This window comes from Panthera onca, chromosome D3, assembly GCF_046562875.1.
Source record: "Panthera onca isolate mPanOnc1 chromosome D3, mPanOnc1 haplotype 2, whole genome shotgun sequence".
Lineage (NCBI taxonomy): Eukaryota > Metazoa > Chordata > Mammalia > Carnivora > Felidae > Panthera > Panthera onca.
This window is the reverse complement of record NC_138350.1, coordinates 76783981-76811406: the sequence shown is the minus strand read 5'-3', so window position 1 is coordinate 76811406 and position 27426 is coordinate 76783981. Positions and strand designations below refer to the sequence as shown.

Here is a 27426-nt window from a genome sequence, read left to right as displayed (position 1 = left end):
CTGGGCTGACGGCTCGGAGCCTGGAGCCTGCTTCCGATTCTGTGCCTCCCGCTCTCTCCGCCCCTCCTCTGTTCACCCTCTGTCTCTCTCAAAAATAACATTAACATTATAAAAAAATTTTTAAGTGAAAGGAGCCGGTACGAATGCAAGTTCCCAAGCCAAGCACTCAGTACGGTTCCTGTTTCGTTCCGAACATTTTGTCAGTCTTCCAGATTGAGACCATTCTGGCAACATCTTTAAATAGGTCAGTAAAAGACAAACCATCTTAGAATATATAAAAGCGAGCATTTTGGGCAAAAATCCAGATCCTACAGTTCTGTATACAATGTAGGGGACCCATTTCCCGAGAGGGCTCATGCCCACAGATAATCAGCACAGGTTACAAAGAGTCCCCACCTCTTCGCCGTCCCACCTCCTCCTGGAGTGCTTTAATTAGAAAGATACTAACAGATTAAAGCCTGAGCCGTATTCGATTCCTCCCTTGACCTGAAGAAAACCACGGCCATTGAGAATCTGCTGCGTGTTAGAAAACGGTGTCAAAAGTTTTACCCAAGTCCACCAGGGAGCGTAAACAGAGCGTCCAGGGAGTGGGCTGTATGTAAGCGGGAGAGGTGGCCCCGTCACACGGGGATGATTTAACTCGCACTGTGCTCACCTTCTGGGCTCAAGCCCTGAAAGTAGTGCCACGTTTCCAAGCAGAAGAGTAACACCTCAGGGCAGGAGAAGGCTAAGGTGATGTCCCGGGTCTTCCTTCCAGTGAAGGACCCGCCCGCTCGCCCTTTAGACTCGCCTCGCCTGGGTGTTTCTGTACGGGACCCGGTAACCACCGAGGCGGCACGGAATTCAGGCAAACCAAAAGGCAAATCCTTGCATAGTACTTAGAGTCCGATGAGATAAAATGACGGATCAAAGGATTATTTTTGCTTAATGAAGCATTTTGGGTTTTGAGTCTCACCGGACTCCGTTTTCAACAGGATGTGGTGCTCCTGGGCTGGAATTTGGAAATTCCATTGCAGGCGTGTAATCGGTCGGCTCTGATTAATCGGACAGCTCTGATTAATCGGAACGAGACTCTCGCCCGAGCCCTGCTGCGCTCAATGATTTCAAATTGAGAAATGGGTAGATAGCGTGAAGGATTTTTTTTTTTTTTTTTTTTGCTTCTGGAATTAGCCTCGTGTATTAATTCAGAAAGTGGTCGGTTGCATCCGATGGTGTGCTTTAGTTATCTGAACCATCTGCCTCCCTGTATTAAGGAGTTCATCTCTTTAATCCAGCTTACCGCCCGAGTACCGCTCTTCCCTGCCATCATGCCCTTGAGCAGATGAGGCTGTGCAGAGTCCCTCGCTCTTGAACGTGTTGCCGTCGTTGAGATTTGGAGAGTTTTGTCTTCGTTTGCTTGTTCGTCTGCCTTCGGGTTCTGCCTGAGTTTTGGCTTGATTTTTCTGGAGCAGAAACGATGGCTTTCTTTATGAAAACAATGATCAGCAACCAGGTAAAGAACTTAGGATTTGGTGGCGGGTCTGAAGAAAAGAAAGAAGAAGGAGGGACCTCTGATCCTGCAGCAGCTCAAGGCATGACTAGAGAGGAATATGAGGAGTACCAAAAGCAAATGATTGAGGAGAAGTGAGTACGCGTGGCTTCGTTTCCCTTTAAGAGCCTAAAGCGATGAATTCCGGCCATACCTTCTTCGGGCTCCCCGGTTTCTTTGTCTTTGCTTTTTTAGACGCCTTTTCTCGTGCTGTTTGCCTCTAGCCTTAGGAAGGAATGTTCTGTTCGGGGACCCATTTCCCAGCCTCAGCAGTTACTGTGTCCTACCGGTAGGGATGGCAGTGAACAATAATAAATGAATCTATGTGTCGTTCTTAAAGCGGCTTAACGTTTGCTCTGGTCAAGGTTCGTTTTAATTAGCCTCAGCCGAAGTGCTCAGATGACGAACTGTGAGCCTGTCTCTACGTAGGGTCTTGCCCAAACTCGCCCTCCTAGCGTGTAGAAAGCTTTCAAACTGTAAGAAAGCGTTGCTCCTGGAAGAGGCACACGCAGCACGATCTTTTTTTTTTTATCTTTTTTTAAACACTAGAAAGGACGACATGGTGATTATGTCCTAAGACTTGGCTTCCCAAAGACTGTGGGTAATTTTGCGGACTGTTTATTATGAAGATTTTAAAGCTACAGAAAAGTAGAACAGAATGATGAATATCCATATAAACCTCTGAAAAAGGTCAACAGTTAACATTTTGTTATATTTGCTTATAGATGATTAGTTGGATGGATAGAACCATTTTTTAATGGTTTTGGTGTTTTTAATTTTTGAATGCTTTTAATGTTTATTTATCTCTTGAGAGACAGAGAGAGAGCGCAAGTGGGAGAGGGACAGAGAGAGAGGGAGACACAGAAGCCGAAGCAGGCTCCAGGCTCTGAGCTGTCAGCACAGAGCCTGACGCAAGGCTCGAATCACAGACTGTGAGATCATGACCTGAGCCGAAGTCGGGCGCTCAACCGACTGAGCCACCCAGGTGCCCCTAGACAGAACCATTTTTAAAGTAAATTGCCAACATCATGATGCTTTACCCCTAAATACTTCAGCCATGTACCTCCAGAACATGGCATTCCCCTGGCTATATAAAATAAAAATAAAAAGTAAAAATAAAACATCAGTAACATTTTAGCTGGGTGTTACGGAATGTGAATACCACCGCCAATTTCTCACTGCTGCAGACTGGTCTTTAAGCATAATCTGTATGTAATTTTTTTAGAATTTAAGGTAGAATCCATTTAAGACTCTTTTTAAAAAAATTTTTTTTTTTTAACATTTATTTATTTTTGAGACAGAAAGAGACAGAGCACGAACGGGGGAGGGTCAGAGAGAGGGAGACACGGAATCTGAAACAGGCTCCAGGCTCTGAGCCGTCAGCACAGAGCCCGACGCGGGGCTCGAACTCATGGACCGCGAGATCATGACCTGAGCCGAAGTCGGCCGCTTAACCGACTGAGCCACCCAGGCGCCCCCATTTAAGACTCTTAATAACAACAAAGAATTGAAGCCCGAGCTTGAAGTTAAATGCCCATTTTTTTAAAAAAAGTATTTAGTAAAAGTATTTCTCAGGCGCCTGGCTGGCTCAGTCAGTAGAGCATGCAACTCTTGATCTCAGGGTCGTGAGTTCAAGCCCCCACATCGGGCATGGAGCCTATTTAAAAAAAAAAAAAAAGAATTTCTCATTTAATAAGAGTATCTCTTGCTGCCATCCTGGACCTTTTGCTAACTATCCCTTATGTAATAGTTGCCTAAGTCCTTTTGCTAAGATGATTATAGGTGAACGGTTAATGACTTAGAGGAACCTGACTAACAAGGACAAAGGCCTACATTTATTTATTATTATTTTTAATGTTTATTTTTGAGAGAGAGAAAGAGAGTGTGAGCAGGGGAGGAGCAGAGAGAGAGGGAGACACAGAATCGGAAGCAGGCTCCAGTCTCCGAGCGGTCAGCCCAGAGCCCGACATGGGGCTCGAACTCACGGATCGCGAGATCACGACCTGAGCTGAAGTGGGATGCTTAACTGACTGTGCCACCCAGGCACCCCTAAAGGCCTACATTTAATGGAAATCTTGTCTACTGAATTCTTTTTTGAAAGAAATCGTAGCTTATAAACTACCTAGAATGCATTATGCTGGGCTCTGCAGTTAAAGTCAAAGAAATAATAATAAACGCCACTGCCACCACGGTGTTGGCACTGAGATGAAGCTCAGACCAAAGAAAAGCATCCCTAGAGTGTAGGCTAGATTCGCCTGCGGCTGGGGGGGGGGGGGGGGGGGGGAGGGGAGGAGACAGACAAACATGACACAAGGATAATGAAGAAACAGAACAGTCGCACCTAATGTTCTCAGCTCAAGTGAGCTAATACAAAGCAACCTGTCAGAAACCTAGACTAGACATCTGATCATGGAAATAATCATTTAAGACGTCCAAGCAACAGGCCTGGTCACAGACTCGGCATTGGTGTGTTAACTCATGTCCCGGTGTCCCTAAGTTATCTGGATAGAGAAAAGGCCAGAATGCCCGAATGGTGTGGTCAATCCTGTGGGTTGGGTTATTTGCCAACTACGTGGCTGTGTGTGTGTGTGTGTGTGTGTGTGTGTGCGTGTGTGTGAATATCATCCATTTATGTAGTTGCCCAATTTAAGAAATGGTAGCAGGCCAATGGGGCCAGCCTGCTTCCCTCTGGCAAGAGGCACGGCTTCCGGTCTGTTGCTTGAGCTTTCTTTCTTTTTTTTTTTCTTTTTTTAAATTTTTTAATTTATTTTTGAGATAGAGAGAGACAGAGCATGAGCAGGGGAGAGGCAGAGAGAGAGGGAGGGAGACACAGAATCGGAAGCAGGCTTCAGGCTCTGTGCTATCAGCACAGAGCCCGACACGGGGGTTGAACTCACAGACTGTGAGATCATGACCTGAACCGAAGTCGGACACCCAACCGACTGAGCCACCCAGGCGCCCCTGTTGCTTGAGTTTTCAATAGCTTCATCACCTAGAACGCAACAACAGTCCATTTACCCCCCGCAACCCCCCACCATCTCTCTCAATAGTAAAATGTCCCTTTACCTTTGTTGTGGTACAGTCATTTCTGTGCGACCATTTGTTACTCGAACTTTGATAGGCATCACAGAACTAAATATAACAGCTAAAATCATAAAGCACTTAGGAGAAAAACAATATCTTTGCAACTTGAAAGTAGGCAAAGATTTCTTAAACAGGACTCTGAAAGCAATAGCCATAAAATTTTGAAATGATGTAGGCTTTATCAAAATTGAAAATTCTTGTACATCAAAAGATCCCATTAAGAAAATATTTGTAGGCAAGTCACAGACGGAGAGAAAATATTTGCAAAACATATCTGACAGAGGACTGGGATTGAGAATACATAAAGAATTTCTACAACTCAGTAATAAAAACAAAATAAAATGGGCAAAAGAATTGAACAAACACTTCACAAAGATTCACAAATGGCCAAATAGTACATGAAAAAAAAAACCCACCCGATCTCATTAGTCACCATGAAAATGAAAATGAAAATCACACTAAAGTACCACGACACACACCAGAATGGCTAAAATTAAGAAGACACAATACCAAATGTTGGCCAAACTGCAAGTCCGTTCACGGGAGAATGAATAAACAAACATGACATATTCATATAGGACAAATGCACTCAGGAATAAAAAGGAACAATCCATCGCTAAATACCACCACCTGGATGAACTCAAAAGTTTTTTATGCTCTGCAAAAGAAGACTTACACAAAAGAAGGCATAGTATATGGCTCCATTTATAAAAAGTTCTAGAACAGGCAAAACCAATCTATGGTGGATAAAGGACAGGGACTGGGGAGCAGGTATTCGCTGGGGAGGAGAGAAATTTCTCAGGTGATAGTAATGTTTTTCATGTCTTAATAGGGGCTTGGGTTCCACACAGAAACGGAACCAACAGGAGAAATATACATACGCATACACGCACAGGTATATGTGGGTACGTGAGATTGATTATCAGGATTGGCTCACGTGATTACGGAGGCTGAGAAGTCCCACCATCTGCTGTCTGCAAGCTGGAGGCCTGGGAAAGTTGCTGGGAGGCCTGGGAAAGTTCCGAACTCTGATGGTGTAAGTCCTAATCAAGGGCAGGAGAAGATTGAGATCTCGGCCCAAGCAGACGGACGGAGAAGGAGAGAATTCTCCCTTCCTCTGCCTTTTCGTTTTAGTCAAGCCCTCCATGGATTGGATGCTATCCGCCCCCCACGCCAAGGAGGGCCAATCTGCTTTATTCAGTCCATCAATTCAAGTGCTGATCTCTTTTGGAAACACCCTCCCAGACACCCCCAGAAACCACGTTTAATCTGGGCACCTTGTGTCTCGAGTCAAGTTGCCACATAAAATTCACCAGCAATCAAGGTCTGTGCACTTAATTGTAGACAAATTTTACTTAAAGGGGAAAAAAAAAAAGAACTACCAACAAATGCATAGCTGTAGTTAACGGCATTGCGTGCTGAAGTGTTTGCAGGAAAGAGTACCGATGTCTACAGCTTTGAAATGTACCAAAAAATAAAATGGGTAAATGACCGGGTAGAGACAGGGGTGAGTATGTAATAAAACGTGTATCGTAAGATGCTAACTGTAGACTATAGATGGCGAATATACGCGTTTCGCCGTAAAACGCTTTCGACTTTTCTGTACGCTTGAAAGTTTTCATAGTGAAATACTGGGGAGAAAAGATCCGCTTCTGCCCAAGCCCCGGCTCGCGGATCTCTCGGGCAAGTCACTTATCCTGTTTCCCCCTCCAAAGGCAGAATATGGAAGCCTGTGTTGTCGGGTGCCCACCCCGGGCCCGACCTTTGGAGACGGGCAGTGAGCTCAGGGAGGGCCTGCACCCAGGGCCCGGTGGTCAGTCATTTAATCAGATGGCTTCAGATCAGCCCCTCCTTCAGGCCCCCTTCTGTGTGATGGTTAAGATGATTTCCAAACGTGAAGGGAAGAAATAGAAGCCAATTTAGCCACCTGAAAATGAAAACAGAATTCCTTTTCGTGCAAATAATGCCTTACCCCGCCACGCCTCACACGGGCCTAACCTAGGAACCAGAATAAGGTGGGAAGCCAGCCACGAGCTCTTTCCTGGCTCCTGCCGTTGCTCCTGTGGCTGCATGGCTGCTCTGTTCTTTCTTCTCAGTGGTCAGCTCCCCCTGGGCCACCCAGACCGGGTGGACTGGGGACAATGGTGGCCCGCGGCCTCCAAGTTCACCTGTTCCAGCCACACTGCGAATGTGTCTTTCTCAGTCCCAGAGATCCCGGAGAAAAGATTTCATTTACTCAGCTTGGGCCAATTCAAGACGGTCAGAGAGCAGGGCCGGCGTATAAATCTAGTCCCGAGTGATGCCCGTCTCTGGGCAGCTGGGAGGGGAGGCAGTCACTGTGAGCTTTGGAGACATCCCCAAAGCTGTCTGCTTCTGTCGAGGTCACCCTGAGCAAGGGAGTCCATTTCAAACCAGCATAAGCCCAAGTCCAAGTAGGTGGTCCCCAGAGCATTATGGAAATCTACCCTACCTTATTTGGGGATGCCTCCTTCCAAACAGGGAAGGGAACGCTGTACAAAAATTGGGGTCCAGAAGGGGTGGCAATGAAGGGAAATGGCTTTCTATAGATCCCTAAATCCCATGTGCCTCTAAGGACCCCCCAGCCCAGGATTCGGCGACGCTGTTTTCACTTGAAGAAGGATCATTCAGGGAGCTTGTTAAAAACATACATTCCCCTCATCTGCGCCCCCAGGGATTCTGAGTCAGTGTGAGATCAGACCCAGGAAGCTGCATTCTTAACAGGCACTCAGGCGATTCTGATGTTCGTGGTCCCAAGTCGTATCTAGAGCAGCACCTTGAGGTCAACCATACACTAGGCATCACCACTCTGCCCCTCTCTGGGCTGCATCCTAAAGAGATTCCCAGAACCAAGCTGCCGTTGGGATTTAGGGGTCTGCAGTGAGTTGTGACAGTAGAATGATAGAAAGAGAGGCAGATGTTTGGGGGCGTAGGAAGGTTTATCTCCGCGTCTGGTGGGAATGTCCGTAGCTCTGTCTATCCTTTGATGGCTTATTCTATTCTTTTACTTTTAGGATGGAAAGAGATGCCGCATTCACACAAAAAAAGGCAGAGAGGGCATGCGTCAGAGTCCATCTCAGAGAAAAGTACAGGCTCCCAAAGGTGAGACGCTCTATACTCAGTAAACATCCAATAATTTCTGAGATACTAGCACGTGGAGAATGTTTGATTATCGGCAAAGGGTCACATTCATGAACACACACACACACACACACACACACACACACTTATTTGTCTTCGTTGAGGTGTTTGATGTCGTGAAAGAGCATTGAACTTGGAGTTCATGAAAAGTAGATTCCAGTCATTTCACCTCTATAAACTTCCATTTTGTCTCAACCAAATGGAGCTAAAAGCCACAAATGCTATTTTTATGTAAATTTATGTAAAGATTATAGAACTTCTCTGTGTAAATACACAAGGAGGAAATAATCACTGGTGTTTAATATCGCTGGTATTTGATAATACAAAATAATGCGTCACATGATAATGTTCTATGGGCTGCGTACATATCAACCCATTTAATCCTCAAACAGTCCTCTGGGGTGGTTGTATTATCACCTCCGTTTTATGGTAGAGGAAGCAGAAGCATGGAGGAGGTCAGTCCGTCCTGCCAAAGGCCACACAGGCAGGAAAGGCAGAGCCCAAGACCTTCTACCATATCCTGCCTGTATTTCAAAGGAACGGTCTGTTCCTTCTTTATGGAGGTGATGTCATCACCCCGCACGAGGCGTCTATCCATCTCGGTGCTGGCGGTGAGAACGAACGCCTGTAGATTCTGGTCAAGTCCTGGTTTACGGATGGGAAGAGAATGTGTGGCCCATGTTACGGCAGGCTCAGATGCACGGCTCCCATGGGTCCCCTGCGGGTCCCCCGAAAGCTGACGTCAGAAGCTACAAGCACTAATCGAAGGGGGAGAGAGAGCTTGGCTGTCCCTGCAAGGTCAGTGCTGAAGTCACCCAAGAGTTAAATTTAGCCCCAACTTGTCGGGGAGACTGACCCCTTAGATGCCCTAGGAACCATGTTCTGCTCTCACAGAGGGAAGGAAAACTCACAGTGAGATTTAAACATTTTCACAGCAACCATCGAATTTTGAAAAGCATGTCTTTGCTTTTTGCCTCCCTGATTCCGGCCTCGTGCTTTTTTGCGTTGTGCTTGCATCTTGGAAGAGTGGGCCACTAGACACGGTCCCCGCCACTCCCATTGTCTAGTGGATTATCCAAAGCTCCAGGGACAGCGCTGGCCGTCTTGAGGAGAACCGGGTTTTAATTCCGGTGCAACCTCAGATGGCTTTTTAAAATATCTGGGCCTCAGTTTCCTCATCTGTAAAATGGAGACAATGACACCTGCTTCACAAAGTCTTTGTCTGAGCTAACATCACGTAAAGGACCTCGTACAGCCACCTGCCTAATGGAAAGAGCTCAGCAGAGGACAGCTCTTATTTTGCTGTAATTATCTCTATGCCCAGAAGTCTTATGTCTTCCTAATAAGAGCTGGGGGTCTCAAAGACCTCGCGGAAGCACACTGATATGTGCAAACGGTGCGACAACTCGAGGTCAAGAATCTGAGCTTCTGCTTGCTTTCTCCCCACCGAGGTCTCAACGGTCTTGCTCATTTCCAGAGCCTCAGGGATGAGCACCTCACGCAAGGCTCAGCAGCATGGCCCTGACGGTCTTCAAAGAAAAAATAATTCCCAGATCCCTGAGTCACGCTATCCCTTGGGACAAGAGCCTCTCCCAACAAAAGCTATAAAAAGAGGACAGAGTTATAAGCCACGAAATGTGCACATTCATATCCTCTCTGGAGAGAATCAGGCCCAGGGGAGCGGCAGTGACTATATCTGCACAGGCTTCTGCTCCCTGAAACCAGCTGGGGGTGGGGTGCAGGAGCGAGAAGAAGTCAACAAATTGTCAACAGTGGAGCCCAGGATCTTTCATTGCGTGATTTACCAAGGCTCATATACCCCCCTTTCCCATAGCTGCTTCAAATGTATAATGCGTGTGAGATCCCACCTGATTTTTTTTCTTCGACCCCGAGAAAGACCCTTGAGCTCACCTAAGAATCTAATGTCACTGTCTCTTTTTAGACATGAGGGAACTGCAGCCCCGGGCGGGGGGGGGGGGGGGGGTCAGGTAGCTTGGCAAAAAAACCCACAGCTACTGACCGACGGAACCGGGATGGGAACGTCGGCCTCTCAGCCACGAAAAAGCGTGCCTTACGAAAGGGTTTGAGCACAGCTCCCTCTGGCCCTCCAAGGTCTCTGCAGTCGCTACTCTCAGCGTTCGAGGTGTCCCCAAAGTTTAAGCACAGTTTTGTGGCTTAAGCCTGCATGAAGGCTTTGGGGGCCGCCTGTACTGCTCAGGAGTTCAGTGAATCCCACCCAAAGCCCAGCAGACACCCGGCCCCTCCCCCTCCTGGGTCGTCTGATGGCTTTACCCGGGACCTGGGGGCCGCTACTAAATTCCAAATACAACCCAAAGAAATAGATGAGAATATCCCTTGAAAGCGTTCCACACTTACTCTTTCCCTGCAGTTTGCTTTCAGGTGGGGGCCTCCCTGGGCCTCTTTGATATTATGGCTGCATTTTGTGAAAATGGACTGATGCTGCACAACGTTGCCAGAATAGGCCTGTGGTGTGAAAAAATGCTAAAAATACCAGCAGGACAATTGCCTGCTTTTCGCACAGCACGTGGAAATTCCAACCCAATTACACTGCCCATAAAACAGTAATCAATAGAAAGTGTATCATACAACCCCGCCGCTCTCCTCTTCCGCTCTGTCCCGTTGTCGCCAGGTGTGACAAACGCCCCCACGTCGATGCGGCACCTTACCCCGTGAAGTCCAGCCCCACCCTTGGACACCCCCTCCGTCTCCCGTGGCTGTTACAGGTCACACGTTCCCCTCGCACCCGCCCCATCCGGGCTCGGGGCGCAGCGGGCCTTCTGGACCCGATCCCCTGCCCAGGGTTAGAAGGATGCGCTGGGGGACAGACGCGTTTGCCAGGCTGAGATCAGCCCCTGGCCGGCAGCTTCCTGTCCGTGCAGAGCGGCCAATCCTCTGGTGACAGGAGCCGGGCCCCGCGCGCCCCCTGGTGTCCCTAACGCAGGGCGCGCGCGCAGCCGCAGGGACCGGCCCCGCCGCTCTGATCAGTTCTTCCGCGCGGTCTGTGGGTTGTAGCAGGGACTCTGGCGGTGGGGGACAGAAATACATGTATGGACGTGAACTTTTTTTTTTTTGGCGGGGGGGGAGTCTATTCGGTTGCTACTAAGGACCAGATTGTGCATTGTATTGTGAAGCGGTTGCTGTGCTGGCGCCCCTGGAAGGGCCTGGTGGGCTCTCCAAGGAGCAGCTGTCACAAAACAGGAGGTGGCAAGCGCCCGTGAGGGGCCCCGTGTGGGGACAGGCTGGGAGGGGAGTGTCCCAGCAGCGGGATCCTCCCGCGGTGCGCCAGGACAGAGAGCCAGAAGACAAACTGGTGTTAGCCGTCTCCGTGGTCAGCAGGATGGAGAGGGATTTTGAAATGCCAGTGACTGAGGGCGAGGAGAAGGAATTGGAATATTCAGGCCTGACGTCGGGGAAATGACCACTGTGGGGGGCAGTCCTTCCCTGGGCCTTGAAAGCCACGCTTGGATTCTCCTACCGGACCAGGCCAACTTATCTGGAGGGGCCCGGGCTGCTCCATATTTGGAGCTGGATGTAACTCTTAGGTGTTCCTTGATTGTGCAGAAGGACTCCTGGAACCTTTAGAATGCCACCCCAAAACCATAATGGGGCTTGAAGTTTCAGGTCTTTATCTCCTGGATGTTCCCATGAGGAGCAAGGAGGCTCTGGAACCTCCGGCAGTGCCCCCGGGCATCGCTGTGATTGGGAAAGCTCCAGGCCACGGCAGTGTGTCCAGTGACCCAGGGAAAGGAACGAGGGGCCGGTGGCCAGCGCCACACCCTTGGAGCCGCAGGGGAGACCCGGCCAGGAGCTGCCAGGCTAGAGACGGGGCAACAGACCCCCTAATCGTTATGTACATCCTCTTCGTGGGGCTTGGCATCTTGATTACTTCACTTAATTAATTACTTATCTGAGTACTGAATTAAAACCAGCCATCCTGCTGTGTGTGTGTGTGTGTGTGTGTGTGCGCATATATATCATTCAGCTCTAAAAAATGGAAATCTTTCCATTTACAACCACATAGATAGGCCTGGAGGGTGTTATCCTAAGTGAAATAAGTCAGACAAAGACAGTACTGTATGATCTCACTTGTATGTGGAATCTTTTACAAAAAGAAGAACTCGAGGGCGCCTGAGTGACTCAGTCAGGTCACGATCTCGCAGTTCATGAGTTCGAGCCCCGCGTCGGGCTCTGTGCTGACAGCTGGGAGCCTGGAGCCTGCTTCGGATTCTGTGTCTCCCTCTCTCTCTGCCCCTCCCCCACTCACGCTCTGCCTGTCTCTGTCTCTCTGAAAAATGAATGAACATTACAAAAACTTTTTTTAATAAAACTAAAAAAAAAAAAAAAAAAGAAGACGAAGAACTCATACAGAGAAGAGATTGGTGGTTGCCAGAGGTGGGAGGAGGTGGGGGTGGGGCGGGTGGAATGGGTGAGGGTGGTCAAAGGGTACAAACTTCCCCGTTATAAGTCCTGGGGATGGAAGGCAGGGCATGGAGACTGTAAAAAGAGGTCATCAAAAGACATTGGTAAGGGCAAATCCTACCAACGGTAGGATTTTATTCATTGTTAACAATTAGCCATAACCTCCGGGTGTGGGACACCTCCCGCCTGTCCAAGATCTCCTTCTGGAGCAGGTATGGGCTCCTGGACCGCCCCTGGTACTCGGCTCCTTGACCCCCGGGTCTGAATGGTATTTCTATTTTTATTAAACTTATCTCTCACGTATCTGAAAAAGCCCATGTCGCTGCATAACCAGAAAGCTCATTGAAATCAAGGGACTTGCCCAAGGTCACACCGCTTACTGGGCCGCACAGACCTCCAGCCTCCTCATTCTTCTACCCAGTGCTCTCTGTGTCCCATGCTCCCTCCACCGTCTCGAAACCGTATCTCCGCCCAGGAGGGTGGCCTGGAGAACGAACACAACCGTCCAACAAGAAAGCAGTGCTGGGCAGAAAGCAAGAGGCACCAGGACCTTCCTGAGCTCCTAATAACAACCTTTCCCTCCCCTCGGGCTGCAGACTGCTAAGCCCCGTGTTGTCTTATAAAGTCCATATTGGGTAAGCAGCCATTCTAATGGTATTAGCGGTCCACGGGGAGCTGGATACATTCACTAGGTCTTCCAGCTAACGAGGGATGCCCCCTGGGTGCCTCATTCACAATTCCCCAGGGTCACCGGCACAGGAGTCACACAGCCAGCAGGAGGCGGTTCTGGGCCCTTCCCCTCACCAAGGCCCAACGGAGAGCAGATTTGAGGAAAATGTCTTCCCGGGAGCTGTCAGATCTAATGAGGATAACTATGTCACATTTTGGAATTAGAACCGTATTTTCTAAAGCAACTATTTGGCTGGCGTTTCCCGTGAAAGAGTTTCACTGATTGCTGACTGGTGGGGGGAGGAAATGTGGACTGGGAAAAGGAGGAACGTGGGCCCAGCCCCCCAGGGAACAGTAAAAAGCCTCCTCTCCCAGCTCATCGGTCACTGCTAATGACAATGACATTTATTGCACCCGGGTCTTGGGACGACCCCTTTTATTATTATTAATTTTTTAATGTTTGTTTATTTCTCAGAGAGAGGGACAGAGAGTGAGTGGGGCAGGGGGCAGAGGGAGAGAGGGAGGCACAGGATCCAAAGCAGGCTCCAGGCTCCCAGCTGTCAGCACAGAGCCCGACGCGGGGCTCGATCTCCTGAGATGTGAGATTGTGACCTGAGCCGAAGTCGGACGCTTAACCCACTGAGCCACCCCGGTGCCCTGGACGATGATTGCAGGAATCACAGAAGCAAATAAGTGCAGTGATCAAACTGCAGGAATCCGAGGTACATAAGAAACTGCCCACATATGGGGCGCCTGGGTGGCGCAGTCGGTTAAGCGTCCGACTTCAGCCGGGTCACGATCTCGCGGTCCGTGAGTTCGAGCCCCGCGTCGGGCTCTGGGCTGACGGCTCGGAGCCTGGAGCCTGTTTCCGATTCTGTGTCTCCCTCTCTCTCTGCCCCTCCCCCGTTCATGCTCTGTCTCTCTCTGTCCCAAAAATAAATTAAAAACGTTGGAAAAAAAAAAAAAAAAGAAACTGCCCACATGTGCATTCTGTGGACACGTCCCCCGGCTTTCAAGTCACAGGTACCCCGAGGACTCCTGGCGCCCACAGGAATCCACGATGCTCACGTTAGGTTTGGGTCTCGCTTGGCCGATCGCCCCCTGTCCTGTATCTTCAGGGGGTGGCCTTTTTCCATGTCCGTTGTCTCTCCTTTAGAAAGAAGGGCAGATCTCTCCCAAGGAAAACAAGCAGCTAGCACCTGCTGAGCAAACAGTCCTTTCTAGGTACCTTCCCCGAGTCACTGGTTCCCACAGCTCCGCTGAAACCTTCCTCCTTCGGATGCTGGGTAGCCTGTCTGGACGCAGTAGGCGGCTCTACCATTTTCTCGGGACACCTCTGTGTCTCCCTTCCCTTCCTGCCGCCTCGGCCGGCGCTTCCTCCGGAAGCCCTCTCTCTCCTCAGCTTCCAGGCCTTGCGCTGCAACTGTTTCTCCTGTGTCTTCTTCGTGGCTTAGCCTTCCCCTGTCTGCCGCCCCCCCCCCCCCCACCAGTGTTGGAAGATTCCAGGTCTGCTCTTTTTCCCACTGAATCCGCACGCTCTGGCCAGGGGGCGGCGTCTTGCTGTGGCCTTCAGCTACCAGCTGTCTGTGTGGGACGACTCTCAAAGCTATTCCTACATCCTACCTCTTGTCTCTACGTTTCACTGCCCCTGCTGGGGCGCCTCGTGGCTCATATCCAGAACAGACCAGCCAGCTCTCCCCCAGAGCTGCTCCTCCTGGAGGCCCCATCTCCACCAACGCCCCCCTCGCCACCCCCCGCCCCCCACCTCCAGCCAATTCCCCAGGTTCAGCTCATCCCCAAGGGCAGGCCTCGTCCTTTCTTTTCTTCTTTCTTTGTATTTTGAGAGAGTCAGAGAGACAGCATAAGTGGGAGAGGGGCAGAGAGAGAGAGAGAGAGAGAGAGGGAGACAGAGAATCCCAAGCAGGCTCCACTCTGTCAGCACTGAGCCCGATGCGAGGCTCAAACCCACCAACCGCGAGACCACGACCTGAGCCAAAACCAAGAGTCGGACGCTCAATCGGCTGAACCACCCAGGCGCCCCAGCATTTCTCACCTCTCTTACTACAACAGCTCACCAGTGGCTCTTCCCCTCAAAATGGCAGAGTGAGGTTTCCAAGATGCAGATCTGACCCTGTTTCTCCCCTGGTTAAAAAACAAAAAAACAAAACAAAACAAAAAAAACCTTATCCTAACTTCCGAGAATCAAGTCCCAATCCCTTGCCCTGTAGGCCATTAAGTGGCTCCTGTCTTTCCGGTCTCGTCTCTTGCAACTCCCTGCTCGGACTGGACTTTCCTCCTGCTTTGCTCCCTCCACTCTGCTCTCTGCGACCCCTTTCCTTCCCGTAAGACTTTGGTCTAGTGCCACTTCTTCTAGAAACTTCTGTGACCCTCTTCTCCCCACTGCCCTTCCTGTCGCCCTCCCATCATCCCCGAGTGCACGTCCCTTACGTGATCTTACCACCCTGGGTAGTCTCCCCTGCTGGACTGTGTGCCCTTTAACAAAGGGGCTGAGCTGTTCATCTCTGTCCGCAGCGCCTCGCACGGTGCCTGCCGTGTAGAAATTGCGTGTGCACACACACCTACACACACGAAATGTTTGCCGAATGTCGGATGTTATTGGGAACAAGGGGGAAAAAAATACAGAGAACCAAGTATCGAAAACAGCAGAAAGAATTTATCTGCTGTAAGAGTTACATTAAAAATAAATTCTTCCTGAAAAGAACAAGTCTGGGTTAGACATTCTAACTGTATAAAGTACAAAGTCTGTGTTATAATTCAAATGCCACACTTCTGCAAAGAGAGGAAGGAACGCGTTTGAAAGAAAGCCACACGATGCTTTCTAAAAACAAATGTGCCCCTCTCCCTAGCCGATTCAAAATGTATATGTAAGTCAAGCCAAATTAATAAGAGAAAACAGTTCCACAATGAACCCTAATCCTATTAACGGAATTGTCAATCTAGGTTAGTCATTGAAAAATAATGTTGTGCCCCCTGCTGAGCTATATGATTTAGTTACACCTGGTGTTGGTCTGCTCTATTCAGGGCATCATTCATTTTGAATAAAGGTGAAGGTAGAAGAAAATCTATCGGTGGAGTTGTCTTTAGACTAATGTCACGTTGGAGGCTCCCTTGGAACGGAATTTAAAATCTGCCTCTTAAAAAAAGAGAGGATTCTGTGGACCTTCCTTTGTCCGCCTCCTCCAGATCCGGAGCCCTTGGGCTGCGCAGCAGGGTCTGAGACACAGAAACCCCCCCTGCTCCCCAGCAGCTGTTTCTGGGGGCGGGGCTGGAGGCCATCGAGGCCCGGCCAGGGGCCCTCCCTTCCTTCTCCGCCCCATCCTGTCCCAGCTCAGTTTGCTCCGTCTACTCGTGTCTTTGAAAGAGCCATGGACTGAATGTCCTGCGGGGACATGGGGAAGGCGAGAAAGAGCCAGGGGACATGGGTACAGCGGCAATGTGGGACACCCCACTCTGCCATGCCGGCATTCTCCGGTGATCCTGACAGCCCCCACCCCTGTAAGGGAGGTAGATATTATTTCCCCTTCACGGAGAGGAGCGCTGGTGGGGAGGGCGGTGGGCGGAGAGGAAGAGGGGTTTCCCAAGGTCACACCGCCTGTAAATGGCGAAGCAAGATAAGACCCCAGGCCGATGTGACCCCACCGGCCACAGCAGTGCAGGCTGCTAACCCCTAACCAGCTGAATGACATTTCTGCAAGTTTCTTTATCCCTCCGGACCTCAGTTTCCTCCTCTGTAAAATGAGAGGCTTGGATGGTGACCTTTAGGAGCTCCTTGAGCCCCTCGGCAATGCCCTGGTAAGGGATAGAAGTGGAAGACGCACACAGCTGGTGTCTAGAAATTCCCATTCCGGATGGGTCCTATATGTGTGCACACTTTCGACCGAAGAAGTCAGATCCACACCCTCTGTGCAAGTGGCTGAGGAGGGAAGACGTTGGTGCAACGGACTTAGCAGCTAGCAAACCCCAGACAAGATTCCCCACTGCTCAGACACGAGAATCACCCGGTAAACGTTTTAAAAATGATATCGCCTAGAAGTACCTGGGTGGCTCGGTCAGTTAAACATCTGACTTCAGCTCAGGTCATGATCTCTCGGTTCGTGGGTTCCAGCCCCGCGTCGGGCTCTGTGCTGACAGCTCGGAGCCTGGAGCCTGCTTCGGATTCTGTGTCTCCCTCTCTCTCTGTCCCTCCCCCACTCGCGCTCTGTCTCTCTCTCAAAAATAAGCATTTAAAAAAATTATTTAACAAATGATATCGTCAAAGCCCCTGCCACGGACCATTGGAGCCAACCCTCTGGGGGTGGGTGCTAGCCATTTTTCTAGGCGTCACACGGGATTCAGGGCCCCAGGGAGGGTTGAGAACCACTGTTCTAAGGGATAGAACATACACTTGGCTCTGACCTTCAGCGGCAAATGCTCAGAACAAGGATGAGTGAGTGGGTCTGCTAGAGTCTGGCCCCCCCGGGCCTCACGCCTCCCTCCCTCCTGGTCCGGCCCGAATACCCCTTTACCTTTGGCAAAGCAGGCCATGCTCACTTTAATTTTCCATGGAGGTGTTTGTGGACTGGCTGCCCCCCAGGGTCTCAGGTTCTGGCAGGACAGGAACGAGGGGTGGCTGTCTCCTTGCCTAGAAGCCAGTACAGCCCCTCTACTCATACCTAGGCCAGTAAGAGGAGGTTTGTAAAGACTGGCAGCCAGTGATCCTCACAGAGATGGAAACATGTAGTGTTAGATCAACTCGACAAAGAAATCCATTAATCTTAGCTGTTTGGAGTTGTGTAGACCAAAGAGAAAGAAACAAACCGAAACCAAAATAAAACCTGGCTAGAATCAAACAAACAGGTATTTGCTATATATCCAGGTTTGATTGACTAGATTATTTTTTAATGTTTATTTATTTATTTTGAGAGAGAGAGAGAGAGAGAGAAAGTGAGTGGAGGAGGGGCAGAGAGAATGAATCCCAGGCAGGCTCCACACGGCCAGCACACAGCTGGATGTAGGGCTCGAACTCACAAACCGTGAGATCATGACGGGAGCCAAAAATCAGGAGTCAGACCCTTAACCAACTGGGCCACCCAGGCGCCCCCTGATTGACTAGATTGGAAAAATGTGGTGAACGCTCAGCTTTTTGACGGTTAACTGTTGAAGATACGATCGTTTGTCAACGTATCTCAAGTTTGGTACAAGGTGAAGGCCAGTGTGTCAAAATCTAGGGCGCAGCGTGAATCCAGGGTGGTGCTGAGCCTTCAGGGAAAGGTCAGAAATCAGTCACAGGGTGTGGGGCTATTTAAATAATGGGGCATTCAGCGCTGGCAATTAAGATTATAAATCTGGTTAAAAACCAAGAGATTAAAACTGCTTCTGGCCAGCCGGCATAAAAATAATTAGCTTTTAACTGCATTAAACGATATCCCAAATTGATAAGATTTCTAGAAATGAGAAGACCTCTGAGACAGAACCTCTGGGAATAAAGGATAGCTTGTCTGGCCCCTAACGGTCGGCTGGTTCACTCACTCGCTCACTCACTCGTTCACACCGTGGTTCTCAGGCTCAGCCTCCTTCCCTGCCTGGAGCTGATTCATCCCGTCTATAACTTGCATCTGGGGGTGTGCGGAGGCATTACTGTCTTTCCTTGATGTGTCAAAATATTCCTGGTCTCCCCAGGCTGATTTGTCAGTGGGCAGCAGAAAGTCTGTGCGAGCCATTCGTTGCTTGGATTACAGACAAGGCCCCGTCATCAGGGAGGTTCATTAGGCCAGGAGACAAGGCCGCACAGGGGCCGTCGTATAAATTTCATTTATTCTTCTTAATGGCTTGCTCTGGCCCGGATCTTTCTTTCCAGGGCCGATACTCTCCCCGCTCTGTGTCACTGTCGGTGCCTTCTTTATCGTGGGGACCCTTTCAGCAGGGATTGTGAGAGCCAACTGTCCTTTTTCTCAAAAATATTGATAGCCACAGCCACCCTCGTCCAGGGCTTTGAAGCTTAGGGGACCATGTCACGGCACGTCTCCTTCGATCTGCTCAGTAATCCTCTAGGGCCCTTCCCCCGGGCATCGGAAGCAGTAAGGTGACTTGTGAAAGGTCATGGGGCCGGCAAGTGACAAAGCAGGAACTCGAAGCCAGGTCTTTCACTGCCATAGGTGGCCGCGGTGGGGGGAATCGTGTCATTCCGCCACGGGAGACCCTTTTCACACACAGGACCCTTGCCCTTGGCCTGTCCTAGGTCTGGGCCAGCTCACGTGGTTAGGACCCAGCACTAATGAGGCTGGGGCCCAGTCTTGGTTCCCAAGGGCTTCGTTTTGTCCTCTAGCCCCTGCCGGCCCCACCTGGTTGTCCTACCCTTAGTCGATTACCCAAGGAAATCAATCCCAGTGCTGGAATGGTCACCTGAAGCAACCGTGCTGCTGATAGACCGTCAATAGCATTGTCCTTCTAGAAGGATGGTGACGATAGGACTCTGACCGTAGCCGTGGACAACACCGAATACTCCCTTTAGACTGGACAATCGGAGCCACCCGCCTTGGGCACCATGCTTTAGAGGGCTCCCCTCTGTCCCTTGGACTGCATTCTTTCACATGGGGTGAAAAGTCTCTAGGGCCAAAGAGACAGGCCCGCCCAGAGCCCACGGCCCTCTTTTAGACCACACTCGGGCTGCCCGGGACCCCGAATTCCCGGCCTAAATGTATTCTGGATCCTCTCAGGCCCCTTCACCAGGCCTGTGCCCCGGAGAGTGCAGTGAGCTCCTGGGCTGGGTCCTGCTAAGCCTGATGAGGAGGGCAGGAGGTCCAGTACTGGGAACCTGATGGCACAAGGTTCCCAGGGAGGGACGGAGCCAGGGATGGGGGGAACGGAGGGCTGGTCGTGAGCCTGGAACCTCTTTCAGTGCTCATCCGCCGGCTCCCACAAACATTCCCATGGGTCTGGCAAAGGGTGACGAAGCCCGGCAGCTTTCTCCCAGAACGGAAGACATCGTGCAGAAAGGGAAACAGGCCCAGCCTTCCAGGAACGTGACTGTGGAACGAGAGCAGGGGGCCATTTCTAGGCCAGAGAGAAGGTGCGAAGAGAGCAAGGGCTCTGATAAGGCTGACCGCCATAGGCAGGAGTCATGGTTATCCGATGCGAATCTGCAGCCCAGCCCTGGGAGTTATCCTGTTTATGAATAGCCACCCCCGGTTGACTGCTTAATAATTCAGATGTCATCTAATTAATCCTCTACAATTCTAAGGCAAATAATAGAATCCCAATTTACAGATAAGAAAGTAAAGCTCAGAGAGGTTGTGTAAGGTGCCCAAGGTCACACAGCCTATAAGTGGTGGTGGTAACCCTCACGCTCAGGCAATCTGATTCTCAAGCCAACAGTGGACCTCCCGGCACACTGGCCCAACGGGAGTGGAAAGGCAAGTCAGCAGCTATGAAAATAGAGCTCTTTACGGCAAAGCAGACCTGTGCGTTTAAGGATTGTTAACGCTGTTGTAGTCCCTGACCACAGGCTTCTTGAATCATTCAATAAACATTTACTGTCTGTGTCTACATGCCAGACACTCTGCTAGGTTCTGAGACGTGTAGATGAGTGAGTCACAGTCCTGTCTTCAAGGGAAGGAGGGTTCTTAAACTTAAGCAATGCACCAGAATCACCGGGAGGGCAATTGCTAAGTTGAAGATTGCTGGGCCCGCCCCCACAGCAGGTCTGGGTGAGGCTTGAGATGTGCATTTCTTTCTTTCTTTTTTTTAATGGTTATTTATTTTTGAGAGAAAGAGAGAGAGAGCAAGTTTGGGAGGTGCAGAGACAGGGGGACAGAGGATCCAAAGTGGGCTCTGTGCTGACAGCAGAGAGCCCAATGCGGGGCTCGAACTCACGCACCGTGAGATCATGAGCCGAAGTCGGATGCTTAACCGACTGAGCCACCCAGGCGCCCCAGGGGATGTACATTTCTAACAAGGTCCCGGGAGCTGCCGATGCTGCTGGCCTGGAGACCCCACTTTGAGAAACGCTTTGGTAGAAGGTGCCAATCAAGAGCCCCTCTGTGAGTTTTGAGGTAAAGTCGAACGCCACTGCTCGGCCTGCCCCAGGCAAGAGGAATGAAGAGAGAATAAACCTGAAAGTCCTTCTGGAAGGAAAATCTGTTCCAAAGCTTCCCCCCCTGAGGCAGCATGACGAAGTTGCCGGGTGAAAGGAAGGCAGGGAACACCGCCCTCATGCACAGGCCGGCTCTCTGAGCACCCACTGGCCAGCCCACCTCGCTTTGGTCCCTCTAGCTACCTGTCCCTCCAGGCCACAGCGGCTTCTCCAGCCAGTTTTGACTCTGGTGACATCCACAGAGATCTCATTCCCAACCAGAGGGGTGGGGGGTGCCAGCATTCCCAGGAAAGCCATTTCAAATCACTCTATTTTATTTCGGGGTGCGTAAGAGAGGGGAGAGGTCGTGCCTTTCCACGAACTGAGAACGGCCAGGCTGAAGTCCTGCCTTTCCTCTCCTCCCCGCAAAAAACGCCCAGAGGGTAATTAGCAAGAAAGGCAACTTCTAGAGTAGGTAAATAAAAAATAAATAGAAATGGAGGACTGGCTGGGAGCCCCTGCGGATTAACTAACTAATTAATCCCCACAACAGTTTGACGAGGAACTAATTAATCCATTAAGCGCTTTGAGGGGCCAAGGCCTGGCCAAGTGCAGGGAGAGGCTTCTCGCCCTTGGGAGGCTGCGGCCGAGAGCGGCTCTTCCCAGAGGCCTTCAGGGTGTACCCCCAAAGGGCACGTCCTTTCTGCATCCCAAGTCAGCCTCTCAAGCGTCTCTGCAAACCCGGCTTGCCGTCTCTCTGCCTAGAGACCCACCAGAAGAAGGAACTCGGAGGGAGCCACAGGGCCCTAGAGGTGGAGAAGGCCCAGGAAATCCACTTTACCGATGGAGCACAGAGCATACACCTCACTCTGGCTCGCTCTTTGTACCCGGAGATGTCTGTTTACAGTCATTTATTCTCAGCACCCAGGCGAGGGGAATTCATAGTCTCCTGCAGGTGTTGACCTTCACGCCATCCGGGAAAGCTGCAGGTGTCAAAATCTTTCTAAAATCACATCGGTGAGGTCTGATGAAGACTAAGCGTTCGTGGGGCGCCTGGGTGGCTCAGTGAAGCGGCTGACTCTTGAGGTCGGCTCGGGTCACGATCTTGCGGTTCATGAGTTCGAGCCCTGCATCGGGCTCTACGCATGGACGGTGCAGAGCCTGCTTGGGACTCTCTCCCTCCCTCTTTCTCTGCCCCTCCCCCCCTTGCTCGCGCTGTCTCGCTCTCTCTCTCAAATAGATATATCCTTTAAAAAAAGGCCTAAGCGATCATTTCATCTTTGTGTGAATTTGCATGCCCTTTGGTCACCGCGCGACAAGGTGGGAGAGCCCCAAAGTCTGCTGAGCTCTTTCCCATCCTTCGCTTTTCTAATGCTCTGTAATCTTCTGGGCCCCTGGCGCCCTGTGTGCCTCCTGTTACAACCTGATCTCAGAAATCATCGGATACAGCCATCTGGGCATAGAAAGTACCCTCACCCTTCCCAGGGAAACTTCTTTGGATTTTTCTCTCTACTTAAGACACAAAGGCCCCACAGCCAAAGGGGTAAAGGAATGTCTACGACCGGGGGGCACGCACTATACGTCGCTGCAGAACGGCCCCTCGTGGAGTCAGAAAAGGAACCATGTAAGGCAAACTGTGACGGTCGCAGTTAGCACAATAGGATGTGAGTACCAGCCGTGACACAGCCGATTTACTTAATAACCAAGGGCTATGTGGCAGACATACTTCCGGGTGCGAAAGGGGGGGAGGTTGAATGTGACGTGACTCTGTGCCTAGCAGAAGAGGGGGAGGGGTCAAAGGTCAAGCAGAAGTTGCCACGGTGACGGAGCCCGGTCAGGCTGCGGTGAGCCCAGCCCCCACCCTCCAGGGTGGGAACAGCCGGGGCCACTGAGTCACAGACCGCTTAAGCTCGCAAAGCCGCCCTGAGGCAGAGTCTACGAGTCGGTCTGTGATTCTCCGGCTTTGCTGGCACCGCAGGACAAGGAGGGCTTCTTAAAACCCGCAAGGCTGGGCTCCACCCACGAGCTCCTGATTCGGGGGGGTCTGGGGCGGGGCCCCAGAATTTGGCTTTCTAACAGGTTCCTAGATGATGCTGATGCTGCGGGGCCCGGGGACCGCTGCTGTGGGACGCGTGATCGGCCCAAGGTGCAGCGAAAGAGGGAGGGGCGCGGCGACCAGCTCCACCCCCCCCCCCCCCACAGCCCCCACGATTGCTACCGAGCCCAGGCTCCGCGGAGACACAGCCGAGCGTGCCATTCGCTTCATTCATCCCCAGCGGAGGGTCTTCCTGCTGCTTTTACTGTTTGTTCGGTGGTTCGGTTGCTTCCGCGTGGTTTCTCGAGCTCCGCGTTTGTGTCTTTTGCGCAGAGTGAAATGGATGAGAACCAAATCCAGATGGCTGGAGATGACGTGGATTTGCCCGAAGATCTCCGGAAAATGGTAGACGAAGACCAGGAGGAGGAAGAGGACAAGGATTCGATTCTCGGGCAGCTCCAGAATCTCCAGAACATGGACTTGGACACCATAAAAGAAAAAGCCCAGGCCACCTTCACGGAAATGAAGCAGACGGCAGAGCAGAAGTGTTCTGTGATGTAAGGGGCGAGGCAGGGGACGGGAGGGACCCGGGTCGAGGGGGCGGTGACCACCGTCCTATGGAGCGTTTCGAGAACATAATACTTACGTGTAGCGAACACAGAAAAATCCATGTCGATACACTCTCCACAGACCCATAGACAACAACTCGATGTTCTGAATGTTCCCTGTAGAGCGCTTAGCTAGCACCTTCCAGGAGGGAACATACTTTCCTTTTAAGTTATAAAGTGTGGCCCAGGGTGGCGTTTCATCCGTGAGCGACGCCGAACACAGATCTGCTTAAAGGTCTTTGGGACAGCCAGGAGGAAACAACGCAAATGGCACTTCCCCTCCTCTTTCCTTTCTTAGAGGGGAGGGTCTCGCCCTCTCCCACCACTGGCATGGCTCCAGGCCCCTCGGGAAAAGGTGTGGGAGGTCAGGGAGCCCCCTGGGATCCCAGGCTTCAGGCTCAGGAGCAAGCAAAGGCCTCGTAACCTCTCACTCCCGGGCAGCCGGACACCGTTGATGCTCCCCATCGACTTTGGCCTTTGGACACTTCAAGGCCAAGGGGCAGTGGCAGGGATGAAATGAGACAGGAAGGTGGAGAATAGACTTCACCAGCCCTTTGCATCATTCTACAGGCCACGTGAAGAATGGACTTGAGGGGGTGACGTGAGAGGCAGGGGGGCAACTGGGAAGGCTGTGGCCATTTCCACGTTCACCATCATCACCCTTTGCCTGAACTTGGTGATGTCATGGGAACAAAGTGGTGGATGAATAAAGAGCCTTGAGACATTAAGTCAATCTGTGTGTGTGTGTGTGTGTGTGTGTGTGTGTGTCCTCTTTTTTCTTGCCTCCCCTGGGTCTCCTCCTTCGTCTTCCTCTCCTGTCACTCCCATCCCTCCCCCACAGACTAGCTTCCAACAAATCATGCTGTGCCACAGTCTTCCAGGGCATACATGGGTTCCTTTCTCATAACACTTGCTCCCTTTCAAAGGGAAGTGCTCAAAAGACTTAGAATATTTACCTCGGAAACACTTAGCGCTCTTTAACTAAAGCCAACCAAACCAAACCAAAATACTAGCCTTTCAAGGAATCCGTTCACTGAATAAATAATGCTCAAAGACAGCGTCTATCAAGAGGAACTGCTCCACCAGAGGGAAGGGGAACTAGGACCAAAAAGTTAGGGACTAACGTCTTCTATAACCGGAGCTCCTGAACGTGCTGTGGAAGACAAAGTTTCATGTCACAAAAATACGCAAATAAAACAAGGCATTAGGGTTTCAGGACCTATGATCCTTGGCAAAGTTTAGCCCCTCTTGAAAGTCCCTGGGAGAACATTGGTGCAGTGTTGGAGGTTGATTAGTCTTGAAGTCCACTGGCATAGTCCATCCTGGCTGCTGCAATAATACTATAGATTGGGTGACTTATAAGCCAAAAAAACAAAAAAAAAAAACCACGTTTATTTCTCATAGTTCTGGAGGCTGGGAGACAGATGAGCACCCTTTTCTAGATTCTAGAATTCTCATTTTATCCTCACGCTATGAAAGGGGCAAGGGAGGTCTGTGGGTTCTCTTTTACAACAACACTAATCCCATTTGGGGGGGCTCTGCTCATGACCTAATCACCTCTCAAAGACCCCACTAACAATATCACCTTGGAGGTTAGAATTTAGCATGTGAATTTTGAGGGGGCACAAATTCAGGCCACGGCATCGTGAGTTCGAGCCCCGCAGGGGGCTCCCGGCTGGGCGTGGTGCCTGCCTGAGATGCTCTCTCTCCCTCTCCCTCCGCGCCCTTCCCCGCTGGCTCTCTCTTTTTCTCTCTCCCTCAAAACGAAACAAACCCATGCCTGTCTTTCATCAGCACTGGCATGTGAGTTGTGATTTGTGTTATAGCAGAAACTTTAAAATAGTCACCATTTTTAAAGCTCCAAGATAATGGATAAAATGTGTTTTCAGTCCAGGGCCCGACTTTGCCCCATAACTCATGGAGTGAGTGAGATGGACGAGTGACGCATGTGGCCCTGTGTTTATCTGCTTCATTGTGGTTGCCAAATCAGTCCACAGACTGGCTACGGAAGGGCACAGAAGACCATTCTGCTTTCTCGTAAAATGCAGCCAATGCCGACAGGGAAATCGCTAAATTGGCATTTCACCTTGACCATCAAAATTGCTCTAGTGCCCTCCCGTGTGTGTCTCAGTGGAGCTGCGTAACCACTAGAAGACTCCACCGTGGTTGTCTGATTCCTTAAAAAAAAAAATACAAACCACAGGGGTGCCTGGGTGACTTAGTCGTTGAAGCGTCTGACTCTTGATTTTGGCCCAGGTCATGATCTCACAGTTTGTGAGTTTAAGCCTGGCCTCAGGCTCTACACTGACAGTCTGGAGCTCTCTCTCCTCTCTCTCTCTGCCACTCCCCCGCTCTCACTCTTTCTCTCAAAGTAAACAAATAAACTTAAAATGCAGACCACATACGTATGGGGTGGGGGCTGGGAGGGCCTGTGTTGGCGCATTCGGACGGCCTTTTTCCCCTCTAGAGGTAGGTGGTGTCTGTGCCTTGTGATGGTCACCAAAGGGTCTCCTGTCACCAGAGAATCCAATAATTGTAAAGGACTAGGAGGGAATCTGTTCTAAACTCCCATAAGTAAAGGAACAACGGAGCCTCTTCCCTAAAGCCCAAACTGAGCCTTATCTGGAAGCCTCCAGTGTACAGAATTTACTGCCTACCTCCCCAAGAGAATTCAGCCACTAACCCTTCCATTTGTGGACACTCTTAATTGTTAGAAAACCCTTCCTTGCCTTACGATGAAATTGGCCGCCATCTTGGACCCATTTGTCAAGGTTCTGTTGTACAGAGCTGCACAAATATGCCTGAATCCCCACTCGGGGCCTTTGATGATGTCCCCCCTCAGTTTTCTTTCTTCCAGGTTAAGACATCTTTGGTTCTTTCCATCAACTCACACCACACGGCGTTGATACTGTTAACCCACCAGGTAATCCTGCTCGGTCACTGTCCACGACTGAAGCCAGCCGTGCACAAAACGGACTCTGTCACCTTCTACCCTCCGCGGCCACCAGACTCGATGCTCGCAGCCATTCCTTGGTGCCAGCTGGTAGTCGAGAAATAAGATTCGAGTTCCAATCCTGCTAGTGTGTGACCTTGAACAAGTCCTTTATCTTCCCCAGAAAATCATTTTCTCAATAGTGAAAATGAAGAGGCTGGATTACTTTACCTTCTGTGATTTATTCTATGGCTTCAGGGTGGTCAGTCTCAACGATCTGTTTTCCTCGTGAAAGAGAGCACATTAGCCCATTGTTTCTGTCACAGAACTAGGTTTCTGTCCCTTTACTAACTCCAGCTGAGCAAAGAGACAACAGGCCCCAGGGGTAGAGAGGGGAGAGAGGCTTTTGGTAGGTTCTAGAAGGGAGAAGAAAGAGTCAGACACCTAGAGGGCTGTCCATGAAGAAAAGTCTAGAGGCCCAGGGAGCATGTCTAGCCAGGTAGAAGGGACTGTGATGACCCTTTGGGAGAAGGGCTGAAGAATGAATTCCAAGAAGACAAATTCAATGGACTTTCCAATTTTGTGTAGAATTACTCCAGTCCTCAATTAGCCAGACACCCCTATAGCAGAAGGAAATAGGTGTTCTTTTGAAAAAAATATTGACATAGCAATCTTGGTTATTCAGGGACCAAGTAATCCAGTTTGTGAGTTCTAGAAGCACTTCAGTGCCCCTCCTGACACTAGAAATCTGGCCGAACCACCTCTTCTTACAAACAGAGCCATCAGAGAGACAGGGAGAGGAGTGAGATTAAAAAGGAACAAACTGTGTGTTTGCAGCTTGTGATAACGAAGGATTAGCTCCTCATGGATTAACCCCCGCCCCCCCCCCCCCCCCCACAG

At 50.5% G+C, this 27426-nt stretch overlaps 1 protein-coding gene across 1 annotated transcript; it reads left to right on the top strand.

Moving 5' to 3' along the window:
* Window positions 1-1163: 1163 nt before the first annotated feature.
* CPLX4 (complexin 4) lies at window positions 1164-24327 on the top strand. Its single transcript, XM_060613980.3, has 3 exons — window positions 1164-1623; window positions 7645-7732; window positions 23320-24327. The coding sequence occupies exons 1-3, from the start codon at window positions 1457-1459 to the stop codon at window positions 23545-23547; spliced, it is 483 nt and encodes a 160-aa protein (XP_060469963.1). The 5' UTR covers window positions 1164-1456; the 3' UTR covers window positions 23548-24327.
* Window positions 24328-27426: the final 3099 nt, after the last annotated feature.